Below are 13,572 nucleotides of genomic sequence, written 5' to 3'. Positions count from 1 at the left end.
GAGTCGCCGTTGTTATGGGGTAAAGGGATAGGGGAATGGCGGGGAAAACAGGACGGCCGGTGGGGGCCCCAAAAGGATACGCTAATCGGGGTTGTTTTTGTTTTGATTTGGGCTCGCGTAGGGACGCGCTGGGGCAGGGAGGAGCGGCACCAAACAACGACACCAGCACCACAACGGGAACAGGGCACAAGGAACAAAAAACAAGGACCACAGATGCAAACTTACGCTGTCGCGAGTTCTGGTGAAATCATCAATGTTGACCGTTACAATGGCGGTGCTGTCTTTAGACTTGTCATCTTTCCTCGACATCTTGGGCGCGTGCAAGTATGATGCGATAACAAAAAACAATGAGACTTGAGTTGGTTTCGCGATGCAGCCTGTGTGTGTGTGTGTGTGTGGAATGGGGTTGCTGCTGCTAGAGAATAACGTTAGTGCGGGTGGGCAGGAAGAACATCCACAAGATGGCGCCAACAAGAAACGGAGAGCGTCAGGATACAGTGTGTTCCACTCTGGGGGGAAGAAGGCAGGAGAAAGCAGGAGGGAGAGAAGAGCGAAAAGAGCGAGAAGAGCGGGAGGAGGGAAGGGCGGATGTGCCTGGATTAATAAATACCCAAGCGCTCGGGGCCCGCATCGCCGGGGGATCGCAGCTGGGACGTCGGCGGCAGGCCCACCCGTGGACGTGGACGTTGGACGGCGAACACAGTCCTTTCCCGGTTAGGGCGGGTTGTAGGCTAAACCCCCCACGGCTGGCACCCAGCGCCGCTTTTAGGCGGGCCCTTCGGCCTGGCCGGGCGCTGGCTGTGGGCTGCGGGCTGCGGGCTGCAGTGCGCGTGCGTGTGTGTGTGCCTATACATTTGGCCCGAGGCGAGGCCTGGCACCGCTGTAGGCACTTACTCATGGCGCCTGATTCCTCGATTCCCTACTGAAGTCACTGGGAGTCGGTCCACTCTTGTTCCCCTCCCCTCCCCAGCAGCGCTCGATGCTATTGGCTGTCTTGGGCCCTTGGGAATTGGTCCTGCAGCCAACCTGAGAAGTCAGTTTGCTGCACAGTCACCTAACGCCGCTTTGTGCTTGACGCCCTTGCCCAGCCTCTTGTGCGCCGTTCTCGTGAGGGACCTTTAGCAGCGAGAGCGTCGGCTGCCAGTTCGATGATGGAAGAAACTCTGTCAACCTTCTAACTATACCTTCTAACTTACAGCCCATTATATACCCTTCCGTCTATACAGCCCATTCCAGAGCTTATCCGAGTTCATTCTCCCTCTCCTAACAAGCATTCAAGTTATTTCAATTTCCCCAATATTCACATAATGGTAAATGGACTGACTGGATATCTTAGTATATATGGGGGGATTATTAACTATCCTTTTAATATAACCTTCCAGGCATCACATTGATGTCCGTGATTTCTTCCCGTTATGAGGAGCAGTATTCGTATTGTCATTTTGCCTCTACCTCCTGGCTTCCTGTCAACAGCCCACATCCTCTGGCGGCTGATCAGGGTGCGTTTTAGATGCCTAGCCTCCAAATATTGCCCTGGCCGTGTGCGACAACCCCCATTCCTCCCCAACCACACCGCCTAAGCATACTCTTTCCCCCGCTCCAGGCGGACCCAGCTTTAACACACAACAGGGGATAAAAAAAGGCAAACAAGAATACGAAGAATTTTCCGCAGCTAAGCAAGCACCCCTCCCCACCACGGCACAACTTGCCCAGAAATTCCCTCGAAATTCTGTTCTCCCTACTGCAGCGTAGTATTTCTCGCACCTGCACCCGCCTATTTCTCCAAGGGAGGCTCGAGTCGACTGCCCCTCCAAGAACTTCCACCTCACCCTTCCCGTTGTGAAATCTTCCCTCCCAAAGCCGCCCTACACACACACACACACACACACACACACACATATATATATATATAACATATGTCAGTATAGAACAGTACGTCTTCCCTCCTTTTTGTAGCGCTGGGATAGAGAAAATAAATCAAATAACTAAGTAAAAATAAAATACAGGAAATATGGATCTGGGTTGCAGATCGCAACGTTGCAAGTCCCAAGGTGACTTTGGGGGCATTGGTGGCTGCGCTGGGGGGGCGGGGGGGATGCCTCTGTTGATTAAACCGCATATTCTAATTTTTTTTTTTTTTTGCTTACGGGGCCAGTGGTTTATCAAATCTCCCATCGTATTTTTTGTCAGTTTCTTCTAACCGCTAACTTAGCTCTTTCCAGGGAACGCCCCTGCGCCTGTGCCTGCTCCTGGGCCAGAAACAACAATGTTCGTGCCCCTTGCTAGGCTCTGTTACCTACTGGTTAAGAGCTAAACAATGTCATAGCCAACGGCAACCCCTCCCCCGCTGACACGGGTTCTTTTGGAGAATAATAATCGTGAGCACTTAATTATAATCAGAACAACAGGATTGGGGCAGTGCCACCGCGGGGATGGGGGTAGGGATGAGGTTCAACTTTCAACGAAAGGGTTTCTTTTTCTGTTTCTTCTTCTTTTGTCTTTTTTGTCTTTTTCCTTGATTCACTCTCTCTCTCCCTCTGTCTTTGCGGAGATCTTGGAGATGCGCCCTTCCCTTTCATCACTGCCCTCTCTTTCCCCATCTCTTTCCCTCTTCCATCATCTGATGAACTAAGAATCATACATGTATATTGTATATATAGAAAAACACCGAAAGAGAAAAAGAAAAAAAAAAGGGGACTTACTAACAACACAAGAGAGGCCGCCATCCAACGAGAATGATCCCTATATACAACCCTTTTTCTTTTCCTTTGAACCTACGCTGGCCCCCTTGATGAACGCTGGGCAAACCCCGAGTATTTAAAATAACATCGCTATTCCCTCCCATCTGTTTATTTTAGTCATTTGTTCTCTCAACACAACTACGGGCGGCGGCGGGTGAGTTTGTTTTGATCCCCCTTTTGCTAGATATATATACTTGTCAACCACAATCAATGGCTTAATGCTCAACTACATCGGGGGAGGTGGGGGGGAAACTAAATAGATAAATAGATACGGAGTCTGTTTTCAAAAATCTTTCTCTCCCACTTAAGGATTTAAACCGAAATCTCAAATAACTAGCGCAAAGGAGGTCGGTCATACTTGGGACTCCTGGGCAATGCTTAATGAGCTAGTGAGCAAGCCACGGGCAATGAGCCACCACTAAAGCCCCCTCTGAATGGTAAAATAACTACGACTTAATTAGTTAAAGGGTGAGGGGATCGAACGGGCAATAAGTTACTGAGTTAATACCGGTAACTATAGTTAACTTATTTCAGTTTAAATTCTTGAAGACGACCTCCCTCCGTAGAGAGATAGATAGATAGATAGATAGATAAATACGAATAGCCAGTTGTGATCAAATCATCTATTGGGATGGATAAATGCCCCCCCTTCTATTGATTCAGAAGATAAAGTTGAAAAGGGAGCCTCCCCTTTGTAAAATATCTAATAAATATGTTATATATGTTTGTTTTACGTATCTATATTGTCCAGCAGATATGACCATCTGAGAAAATGCTTATTTAACTTCCCTCATTTCTTCTTCTTCTTTCTGTTTGCCCTTATCCTCCCACTCTCTGCCCGGATCGAACCATCCGAGAAATCCGTGATCTGGGGTCTAGGATTTACTCTATTTAGTGCCTATTGGAAGCTGATGTTGTGTCTACGTGATGTGACGGCCTGCCCTTGCTTCCCTTGTTGGTGCCGGAGTGGGTTCAGGATAAGCTGATGGTTGTTACGGATTCATGTGTGTGTGTGTGTGTGTGAACCCTTTTTGTCGGCTTTAAATAAAAAAGTGTTATATAGCTGATAATAAAGATTGTACTAACTAGTCTAATCAAGTCACAACAATATATATATACACACACTGAAAATGGAAAAATCACATTACCTGCATTAGTATCTATCTAATACATATCCGCGGGAGGCTCTTTCTCTAGTAATCAGCAAAACGGAAAAACAGCTGGATAATAAAAGTGGGAAGATTGTAAGCATCCCCATCCCTCCCTCCCTGTCCAATAAAGAGCACGCAAACCTAAAATTTGTACACCTGCTCCTTGCTATATCCAAGCTCCTTCAGGATGCCAGAGAGCTCGCCCTGGTCCTTGGGGCTGACCTTTGGCCCGCTGATCGCCTTGTACATGGCTGGCGGCCCACACACGAAAATCTTGATATTCTCTGTCTTGGGTTCGGGGAGCACGGTCTTGAGCAGCTCCTTGGTGATGAAACCGGTGCCCTGCGCCCAGTTCTTGGGCGGTTTGTCGAGGGTATAAAAGGCGCGGAAGCGCCGAGGGTAGGTGTTCTCGAGATGTTCAAACTCCTTGCGCAGCAGGATGTCTTCCTCCGTGACGTTGCCGCAGACGAGCGTCACCTTGGTCTTGTCTTCGGGGTTGCTAAAGATCTTGCGGACGAGTTGATACATGGGCGTGATCCCGGTGCCGCCTGCGATCAGGCAGATGTGATCGTGCTTGCTAGGCTCCCATGGATACTTGGGAAGAGGGCCTTTGAAGTCAAGCCGTTGGCCTACTGCCATGTTGTGTAGGTGGTTGGACATCGGGCCGTTGGGGTATCGCTTTACCAGGAGATCCAGGTACCCAGGTTGGCCTGTCATGTTGGATTAGCACATCCTTTGTTATTTACCTTATCCCACCAAGGGAGCCAGGATTCTTGGGACTACTTGTCCCGCCCACATACCTTCATCGCTGACAGGAGTGTAAGGACGAATTGTCGGCTTCTCGTCCGTTGGGCCCTTATATTTGGTCAGAAGGGCGGCTGTTGTGATCAATCAGATGTTAGTCGCATAAAATCGGTGGATCAACCAACAGTCCCATAAAATGGGAATGGGACATACACGCGATATGAAGACCAGAAACGCTTTCGGGATCCTCAAACTCGAAGCGAAGTTTCTTGACGTTATGGTTGACATTGTCGATGTGGGCCAGCTTGAGGCCAATCCATCCCTGGTCCCCTCCCTTGAAGACGGTGCTGCGTTCCTTCAGCTCAGACTTCGCGGAAGTAGTTTGCCAGTAGTAGTAATATCCGGCGCCAGCTGCGAGAGTGATGCCTCCAATTAACGGAATTCGCGATGACTTTGCTGGGGCTTCTGAGGAATATTTTCGCACACTCTATGCGCAATTGGAGCGAAGCGTCAGTGACGCGGGCACCGGCAATGGATGTTTTTTTTTAGAACGGACTCACCTGTGCCAGAGGCTGGGAGCATCGGAATGTATATCGTGCAAACATTTTGGACGGAAATTGACACACCAATGGATGGGTGGATGAGGAGGCTGATCGATGGAGGGTTGAATTGACTTGGGGTTGAAGGTTTGTTGGGTGCTTATTTTATACCACGTATGACGCAATGGGAAACTGGTCACCCAAATTTCCAACCAATCATAAATATTTAAATTACAGATATGTGCAGCTTCAAATTGTTACTGCTGGGATGTTACTAACACACAAGGGCAATTCCATTGTAAGGGTCTTCAGAGCTTTCTTACAATAGCAATTGAAGAGTTGAGAGTGAGAGAGTGATGAGGATATAGAATTCAGTAAGTATAACTACGACTGTTGAGATACTTATAGGACTTCTTAGAGAAGACAAAAAGATATAAAGTATTGTTAATAGATCTTGATAGTCAATCATTGTTCTCCTTGTTCGTCTCTGCTTGTTGTCCCTCCTCTCCAATTTCATCTCCGTCTGGAACTCAACGTTTTGACTTATATATATATCAAACTTCATGGAATGATCTTGACAGAATTTTAGCGGAGATTTTATCAAATGATGAGAATCAATTTTGTCTGGCAGAAGTCAGAATAATACCAACTCCCATGGCACACTCCCATCTGCAGCAGAATTTTCGTGATTCTTTTGACAGAACTGCCTCGATATACCTACCAGGTAGATATGGCCGCCGAAAGTGTTCTAAAGATGACCCTCGTGCATGCCGGTCAGACTCAAGCAGAGGTCCGTCTCTAGACCCCCTCAGGATTTTCTTACCGACTCCGCCGACTTGGTTTTATTCCAGATAAACTCCATCTCAGACGACAATGGAAATATATAACGATGATGAGTTCAGAAATGAGTCGGTAGATGCGCAAACGCCTCCGCCACAGTCATGTGCCCATGGGACATCCACTGGCAGTGGTGACTGGTTGGATCGGATGGCGGATGGTAGAGCCTCATCAATTCTGCGAGAAGTCTCAAGTAGGCGGTCAGTAAAAAGAGATACAGGACTCCCATATCCTCATGCGAGGAGGCAAAGGATTACTGAAATACCCTTGTCGCATGGGAACCTATCTGACAGCCGCGAAACAACAGGATTCCGGGTTGTGAAAAGTTGGTCTGAGAATTCCATGTATACTTGAATGATGAGAAGCCTTCGGTGACGAATATAGAGGACTTTAAGCATTTCAAGCAGGAATGGAGATCCCGCAACGGCGGTAGATGCAAGAGTGATGCCGACAGGGCTCCAACCCTGGTTACGGATTTGATAATGGATGGAACGAGGATCGTGTATCCCTTCAGAATGCAGATAACAAAAGGGAGGTAGGTGGTTATGTCAATTTTCAAAACCCTGCATCTAAGAATTGCCTCAATTCCCCAGTTGAAAAATTCTAGAGATATTAATTTTCAATTTCTAGGCAATTCTTATGTCTTACGGATCCTTTGGATTACCACCAACCAATCATTACGGCTCAGAGCCACAGAAGCAAAACAATAACGCCTGCTGGTAATTCATAGCATAATATTCAATATACTCTATGTGCGCTTAATGAATGAGATGCCCCGGAAGCACCATACGGAATGACGAGAAATGCCAAGGGCTAGCTATGTGAATCGCTGAACTAAACAGAACTACACATGTCGTATAATACATTGGGGATACCACGAGTCAATGATTTCTGCTGCTCTTTGTAGCCCAATTCTCAGGTTGCCGAAGTAGTAAGCAATGAAAGTGATTCTCTTTTTCATCGAAAACCGTCCCAACTAACAAGAGTAGCAACTATCTAATAATATCGGCGTCTTTTCCTTGGCACTTTGAAGGCTTCTGCAGATTTCTTTTCGGGAACACCTGAAGGAGTAGTATGCGGACCGGTCCCAGTTTTCTTCAATAGAGAGGTAGTACTTGAACCCTGTATCAACACCTTCGGCACCTTGTGAAAGTCCAGTTGATTTCGAGAAACTCAGCTTCAACTGATGTAAAACCTCAGGTTGATATGGCGTCTCTGGTTGCTGCAACATGTTAGAGTCGACGTCTGGTAGCTCATCAATAGCAGAGCGCAATCTTTTAAAATGAAAAGGCGCCTAGTCACTATACACACACCATCATAAACTTGTAAGATGTCTATCTCTCTTTGCCATTCAACTTTGTGAAGTTAAATTGACGAATGGAATGGCGGTAATAGGTGGTCCTCTCTCCATTGACCACAGGATAATGGCCATAGATCCTGACATCTCGGTGATCATGTGAAACAGAAAATGCCAGAATCTGTCGATGTAGTTCTGCCTCACATTTTACAAATCTGAAGAGATTAACAACACCTCTTACTGAGAGAGCCATGAAGTGTGCATTCTGTCGATCTGCAATATCAAGGTGTTTCCACACTCCACTTCAAACACAGTTTTACTAGGGAGCTCCGGATTTGTACTCAGTAATTGAGAACAGACAATTCTGTTATCACTATCAACACCGCCATCATGGTCATATATAAAACAGCCCCTTGTCTCGAGATATGTAGCGTAGTATGTGAGGTTGTAAGGGTTTCTCTTTGCACTTTGTGAAGTCGTTTCACTTGCAGTGTTCAAACTAGTTGACTTCGTCTGGATTTTTGGTCACGCATAAAATTGCTCCCATGGGATCGGGTCTTAAAAGGTCTTTAGGCCACTCGCATTCGTGAAGCACCCAATGTTCAGTGAGTCTGTCGCCGGTCCGTGACAGTCTTGAGGGCGGATTTCAATCATCAGGCGAATCCTCAAGCTCGGGATACCGTTGTTTACGTTTAGGTAAACACCGTGGTGGTGAAATTGGTAGACTGTGAAGAAGCATCAAAGGGTGGGAAAATGTATACATCTTGGTCCACTATTTGGGGAACTGGAAATCGGCTTGCGTTGGTTCCCTGATTCCTGTGTCTTCACCGGGCTTGTAGGACTATGTTGTCGCTTGTCAGCAACATGTCTAACAGGATCAGTCTGCTGTTCATACTCTCGCATGCGTTTACGGCCATTCAATTGCAATTGGGAGGGTTCTGCCATTTGTTTGTTGACATTACTTCCTTGTAGAGCATCGTGGTTGCCGTGGCTATCATACAATCTTTGTAGGAGAGCAACTCGCTGCAGGTGGGGGGAGGGGGTTTGCTAGTTAGGAAGGCTTCTTCCTCACAACCATCTTCTCCAGCTCTGGAGCTCTTTCCGGATGCCTTGAGATCCGCTTGCCGACGAGGGTCAGTTAAGAGCAAGACCGGAATAGCAAGACTACAACCCACCATTCTCCCGAATCTGCAAGTGTGTCGCTTGACGCGGAGCCATAGTCATTGGAAGGGATGCGGGTAGAGTGTTTATGCTGTTGAAGAGAGGGCTCGAAAGCTCAGAGTTATATGGTACAGCGCGGCAATAGGAAGGTTTAGTGCTTCAGCAAAAAAAAAGTGCAAACTTTGAAGTTCGCAAACTTTGAGAGATTTGAGTAACTGGTTAGAATAAATTGCTTTAATAAGTTACTGAAGCTGTATTAACGAATAATTTATTCTCTCTAATACTTTTCTCTATTTTCTTCTTTATGCTATTATTCTTATTCCTTTCAAGTTCTCATCAATTCTGAGAAATAGTGTTGACCACTTCTCAGCAATCCAAGGCTTTAGATAAACTGACAGATTTGAATTTAAAATATATGAGATTCTTGGCTCAGCTGTGGACATTTATTTCCACTACATACTTTTCCTTGTTTAACAATGGGTTAAAAATAGTCAAGTGGTGTAGAAGTTAACAACACAAAAATAATGAAATTACAATTGCTTTAAAAAAATGTCAATATCATTGCGGAATACTGATACAATCACGGCTAGGGATTATGAGCCCAGATTTTAAAATAAACAATTATCATGAATTTTTTTTAGAAAAATTTATAAAATTTAAAAAGTTTTCGCTCCATAGACTAAAAGGAAGGCCGCTGGATCATGGCGACAACGGAAGGGTACGTTTCGACCAGTCCATCAGCCCAATACACAAGTGTAAATAGCCATAAGCGCAGTTCATTCATATGCCGCATCCCCGCATTTTCCACGCCAACAAAACCCCCAAATCCACCTAAGCAAAAGTCGAAGGTCTTTGAGCTGCAAATATCTTTTTAGTTGAAGCCTTGGGAACCCGGTGCGGGAGAGGGAACTTGAGATTCTTGGTGATAAGCTGCTTGATATATGGTCGTCGGATAAGGTCGGCTTTTTCGAGCTCGACAACTTTCAGGATCTAGAAAAATGCAAAAATTTAATATAACAAGAAATCTATGATCGGGGTGTGATGGACGGTTCATACGTGGATGGACCGGAATCTGGCACGATGGCGGGCAGCCATATCCTGATAGAGTGCTTGAACAGCATCAGTCCGCGACATTTCCCGATATTCCTTGTACATGTTGTGTGTGCCGGAACGCGAATCGTAACGAATCCAGATACCGAAGTTCTTAACCTTCAGTGGGCGCTTCTCGTGGATCTAGAGAGGAAGATGAAGGATTTGAGTTAACTTGTCCGGAGACCGCTCTACGGGAACGAAGTTTCCACACGCGCAAACTATTTCCCAGAAGGGGGTACATACCACATTAATGGACACAATTTCACCATTTGCCTTCTTCACTTTTCGTAGCTTCATCAAGAAAAACCAGAATCTTGACTTTGCAACGACTGTGTTCGGAGCGAAGATGCGCATGCGATACAGTTTTGGTGTGGGGTTTGCCTCTGTGGGCAGATGTCGCCCGATGACCTGGTATTCCGTGAGACGCCCTAATTTAACACACAAAATTAGACAGTGTTCCTGACAGCGGTTTCTGTGATCTTCGTAGGACGATAGGGCGATATTAAAAGATGCAACATGTCGGCTGGTCCGTCTATATCTCAAAAAATTCGATGGGCAAGAAACCAGTTTCAGAGAAGATTCCAGAGCGCAAATGATCCCCATCGGAAAACTGCAACGAGATTTCTCCACAACTAATAGTCACGACATTCCACCAGGCGTAGCTTCATGAATTGGGATTTTTTATCGGAGTAGGATCATGTTACATTGCGATCTCGAAAGGGGTTTGGCAGGGCATTACAGCGTGACTCGAATCAAGGGATAAAACTCACCCATCTAGAACCTCGATGTCAGTAACTCGTAATTCAATATAGCTCTTGGATAAGTACTTACTTTGTCTGGTTGTCGTGCTGTGTCGTGAGATGGATGCCGTCTTCAACGTAGGGAATTTCAGATGTGTTGGAGCTTGTGGTGGCTAGGGCTGTCTGTGGCCCTTCGCTTAACCCAGGAGCCTCAATACGCTAACCGAGTTTGGTTATGCCAAGATATTACTCCTCCAGAAAACCAAAAGTGTCTCCAGCCAACCGCGAACAGCAAGCAACAAGGAGGAACTGACTGCTTGGCCTGGAAGATGACTATCTAAATTCTTTTGTTTTTTTAATTAACACCTTCTACTAGGTACTTCTTCTCTTTGCTATCTTGCTCAGCTCATGCGCTCTTATGACGACGCACCTAAGGGTTGACCGCAAAATGAGAACCATATTTATTGAGTTCAAGGAAGCTCAGCATACAGGCATTGGTTCTGCGTTGGCAGCTACAATTACTCCAGTTGCCCCTCCAAGTGACCCAGATAGACTGCGGAATTTCTATTATTTCACAAACTTTGCCAAAGTTCAGTCAGATATCCGATATGCTCTCCTCCAAGACCGATCAACCGGGGTCAAACTCTCGAAGCAGGAGGGCAATGCGTGGGTAGAAGTTTTCGTGGCATACTGGAAAGCAGTGGCAGAAATAGTCGAAATCGAAGAGTCGCCTCAAACGGGGAATTGGACCAAAGTCTTTAACGCTTGGAAGCAAGTTGCCAATCTTCTCATCCGCGGGTACACCAACGGAGGGTTCCAGGCGTGGACGTTGCCTTGTATATATGTCGTCGGGAGATATCTTCGAATATTCGCGATGGAAGCGGATGCCAGCACTTCCCAGGATTCGGATACCTTTAATAATGGCTTCCAAGATGACGTTATATCCGACTCCAGTAAGCATGCCAAGTTAGAGGATTCGTCTCAAATAATTAACCGGATGTTCACGCTATGTCTTCATGACAGGTATGCTTCTGGTTGGGTATCATATTAGGTTACTTTTCTGAAACTTCTTGCAGGGCACCAATTGAAGAGTCTCGTAAATGGGGCGTATATAATACCGTGAATCTATCTTTCAAAACGTATTTTAAGGTTCGGATTCCTGGGAGACTTCTGTCATGGCTTCTGGTCCGTTTTCTAACAGCCATTATCTTATAGCTCGGGGCCGTATCATCTTGTAAAAGCCTGCTGCGCGCTATAGATGCATCACACGCGGATTTACCGCCATTTTCAGCTTTCCCCAAATCGCACATCGTCACTTTCAAATATTATCTCGGGGTGATATGTTTCCTTGAAGAGAACTACGCAGAGGTATGTGTGGATGGTGTTGACACTTCTCCGTCATCCCTCTTGATCTGTATATTAATCATCGAATCGCCTAGGCCGAAGAGCATTTGAGCTACGCTTGGAAAATGTGCCATCCCCTGGCGAAGAAAAATAAAGAGTGAGTGCAAGAGATTTCTCTTTCTCATTCTGTGGCAACAGCACTAAGTTGCCCTATCTAGATTAATCCTTACGTATCTTATTCCCTGTCACATCGTAACGACCCACACACTACCGACACTTCGGCTTCTTGCCCCCTATCCACTTCTCGAGAAGTTATTCAGTCCCTTATGCAAGTGCATCAAGAAAGGCGACCTCACAGGCTTTGACGCCGCAATGGCGGCTGGCGAGAACGAATTTGTCAAGAAGCGTATATATCTTCCTCTCGAAAGAGGCCGAGACATCGCACTCCGCAATCTCTTCCGGAAAGTGTTCTTGGCTGGAGGATATGATCCACCGGTGAACGGGCAACCACCCATCAGGCGGACGAGAATCCCTGTTGCGGAATTCGCTGCTGCAATTAGATTAGGCAACAAGGTGGATGAAAGGGTTTCGCTAGATATGGATGAAGTTGAATGTTTTCTGGCAAATCTCATCTATAAGGTGAGACGAGACCTTTCTTTGTTTCCCAAATGATTCTGTTCCAGTTCCTGGAAAGAGCCCCAAATATCGTGAGCGTTCTATGCAAGCTGCTGACTGAACGTACTACTCAGAACTTGATGAAAGGGTACATTTCCAGAGAAAGAGCCATTGTGGTACTAAGTAAAGGGGGCACCGCGTTCCCCGGAACTGGGGTCTGATGTGCGCCACAACTCCGCGATTCTGTATTCTCATCATATACCGTCCAGCAATGTACCCGAAATCAGCATGTTTTAGTTGAGGGAGTGGTTTTGATATAAACTCGTCTATATTTATCTCACGACTAACTAACCAGAGGATCCAAATCTCCAGCGACTTCACTTCTGAATACTCTTTCCAGCGTGGCTGCTCGTTGGTGACCTCATATCATTCCCGCACCTCCTCCGGATACATGCGAATCATTTTCGTGCAGTTGGCATTAAATTGCTGTTCGGGGCGTTTACATGCGCCTTGATTTTCAGTTTCCAGAGATGCAGCGTGCAGCGTTCTCCCAAAAATACCAATAGATATATACCTACTCCGCACTCAAAAAGTGAATCCTACTCTGATACTACTGTGAACACACTCGTCTGCCTGTCCACCCATCTCACACCAGTCGAATACCTGCGGCCAAAGCAATCCTCGCCAATGATACCATCCCAGATGAAATAAGAATCAGTCACACCAACCAAAAACCACATCCCATATCCCCACCTACCTCGGCAGTTTTCGGAAGCCTTGTATCACGAACAGGGACAATGGCAGAGGGGAAACCACAAATATTTTTTCTAATAAGCTGGCTATTCTCAGGAAGACTTTGCACTCAGCGTGGTGGAGCTGAGGTGAGATAAGCGGGAAGAGTCATAGATGGACGCGGGGAGCGCCATTTTCAATTTTGTCGGGCTTTAGGGGGGAGGGGATACGGCCAAAAAGAAACATTCTTCATACAAGTGCGATATGCCTTGTGTCTCTGTCGCTGGAATGGCACGATAACAACGCTACATTGACATGTACTCATACGTACCTCCGCCCACAATGCATGGATCCTTGTGGACAGGGCGAGAATATGGATTTGAATATGAGTCACCACGCTCACACCCACGCGGTAGACCGTGGCAGCAACGTACTAGTACTATTCTTTCTTGCCAATGGCACAGCAGCTTTCGAATCCTTTGTTTCTGCCGGATGCCACGTGCCACTAACGACCCCCCTCCCTGGATGTAGATGCTAATAATAATATACGTATATCTGTAGTAGCCGTGTGGCTAGATC

At 46.4% G+C, this 13,572-nt stretch overlaps 5 protein-coding genes across 5 annotated transcripts; 2 read left to right on the top strand and 3 right to left on the bottom strand.

Annotated features, from left to right (window-relative positions):
* Positions 1–461: 461 nt before the first annotated feature.
* On the top strand, positions 462–1,752 carry HCBG_00792 (uncharacterized protein; the record flags this gene model as incomplete). The annotated part of the gene is made up of 4 exons (XM_045427842.1): positions 462–726; positions 758–1,033; positions 1,383–1,499; positions 1,643–1,752. 4 exons carry the CDS (start codon positions 462–464, stop codon positions 1,750–1,752), a joined length of 768 nt encoding a protein of 255 aa, XP_045291817.1.
* A 2,281-nt stretch (positions 1,753–4,033) lies between these two features.
* Positions 4,034–5,293, bottom strand: HCBG_00791 (NADH-cytochrome b5 reductase; the record flags this gene model as incomplete). Its single annotated transcript, XM_045427841.1, has 4 exons — positions 4,034–4,602; positions 4,693–4,770; positions 4,850–5,123; positions 5,197–5,293. The coding sequence occupies 4 exons, from the start codon at positions 5,239–5,241 to the stop codon at positions 4,034–4,036; spliced, it is 966 nt and encodes a 321-aa protein (XP_045291816.1).
* Positions 5,294–6,245: 952 nt separating this feature from the next.
* On the bottom strand, positions 6,246–8,254 carry HCBG_00790 (uncharacterized protein; the record flags this gene model as incomplete). The annotated part of the gene is made up of 4 exons (XM_045427840.1): positions 6,246–6,520; positions 6,994–7,286; positions 7,369–7,582; positions 8,071–8,254. The coding sequence occupies 4 exons, from the start codon at positions 8,252–8,254 to the stop codon at positions 6,246–6,248; spliced, it is 966 nt and encodes a 321-aa protein (XP_045291815.1).
* Positions 8,255–9,012: 758 nt separating this feature from the next.
* Positions 9,013–10,181, bottom strand: HCBG_00789 (60S ribosomal protein L20; the record flags this gene model as incomplete). Its single annotated transcript, XM_045427839.1, has 3 exons — positions 9,013–9,460; positions 9,527–9,703; positions 9,806–10,181. The coding sequence occupies 3 exons, from the start codon at positions 10,163–10,165 to the stop codon at positions 9,302–9,304; spliced, it is 696 nt and encodes a 231-aa protein (XP_045291814.1).
* A 426-nt stretch (positions 10,182–10,607) lies between these two features.
* Positions 10,608–13,434, top strand: HCBG_00788 (COP9 signalosome complex subunit; the record flags this gene model as incomplete). Its single annotated transcript, XM_045427838.1, has 6 exons — positions 10,608–11,325; positions 11,379–11,451; positions 11,518–11,670; positions 11,742–11,803; positions 11,865–12,285; positions 12,396–13,434. The coding sequence occupies 6 exons, from the start codon at positions 10,721–10,723 to the stop codon at positions 12,480–12,482; spliced, it is 1,401 nt and encodes a 466-aa protein (XP_045291813.1).
* Positions 13,435–13,572: the final 138 nt, after the last annotated feature.

The sequence above is a fragment of the Histoplasma capsulatum genome, assembly GCF_000150115.1.
Source record: "Histoplasma capsulatum G186AR genomic scaffold supercont2.1, whole genome shotgun sequence".
NCBI lineage: Eukaryota > Fungi > Ascomycota > Eurotiomycetes > Onygenales > Ajellomycetaceae > Histoplasma > Histoplasma capsulatum.
The sequence above is the reverse complement of the archived record's forward strand: the minus strand, read 5'-3'. Positions and strand labels throughout refer to the sequence as shown.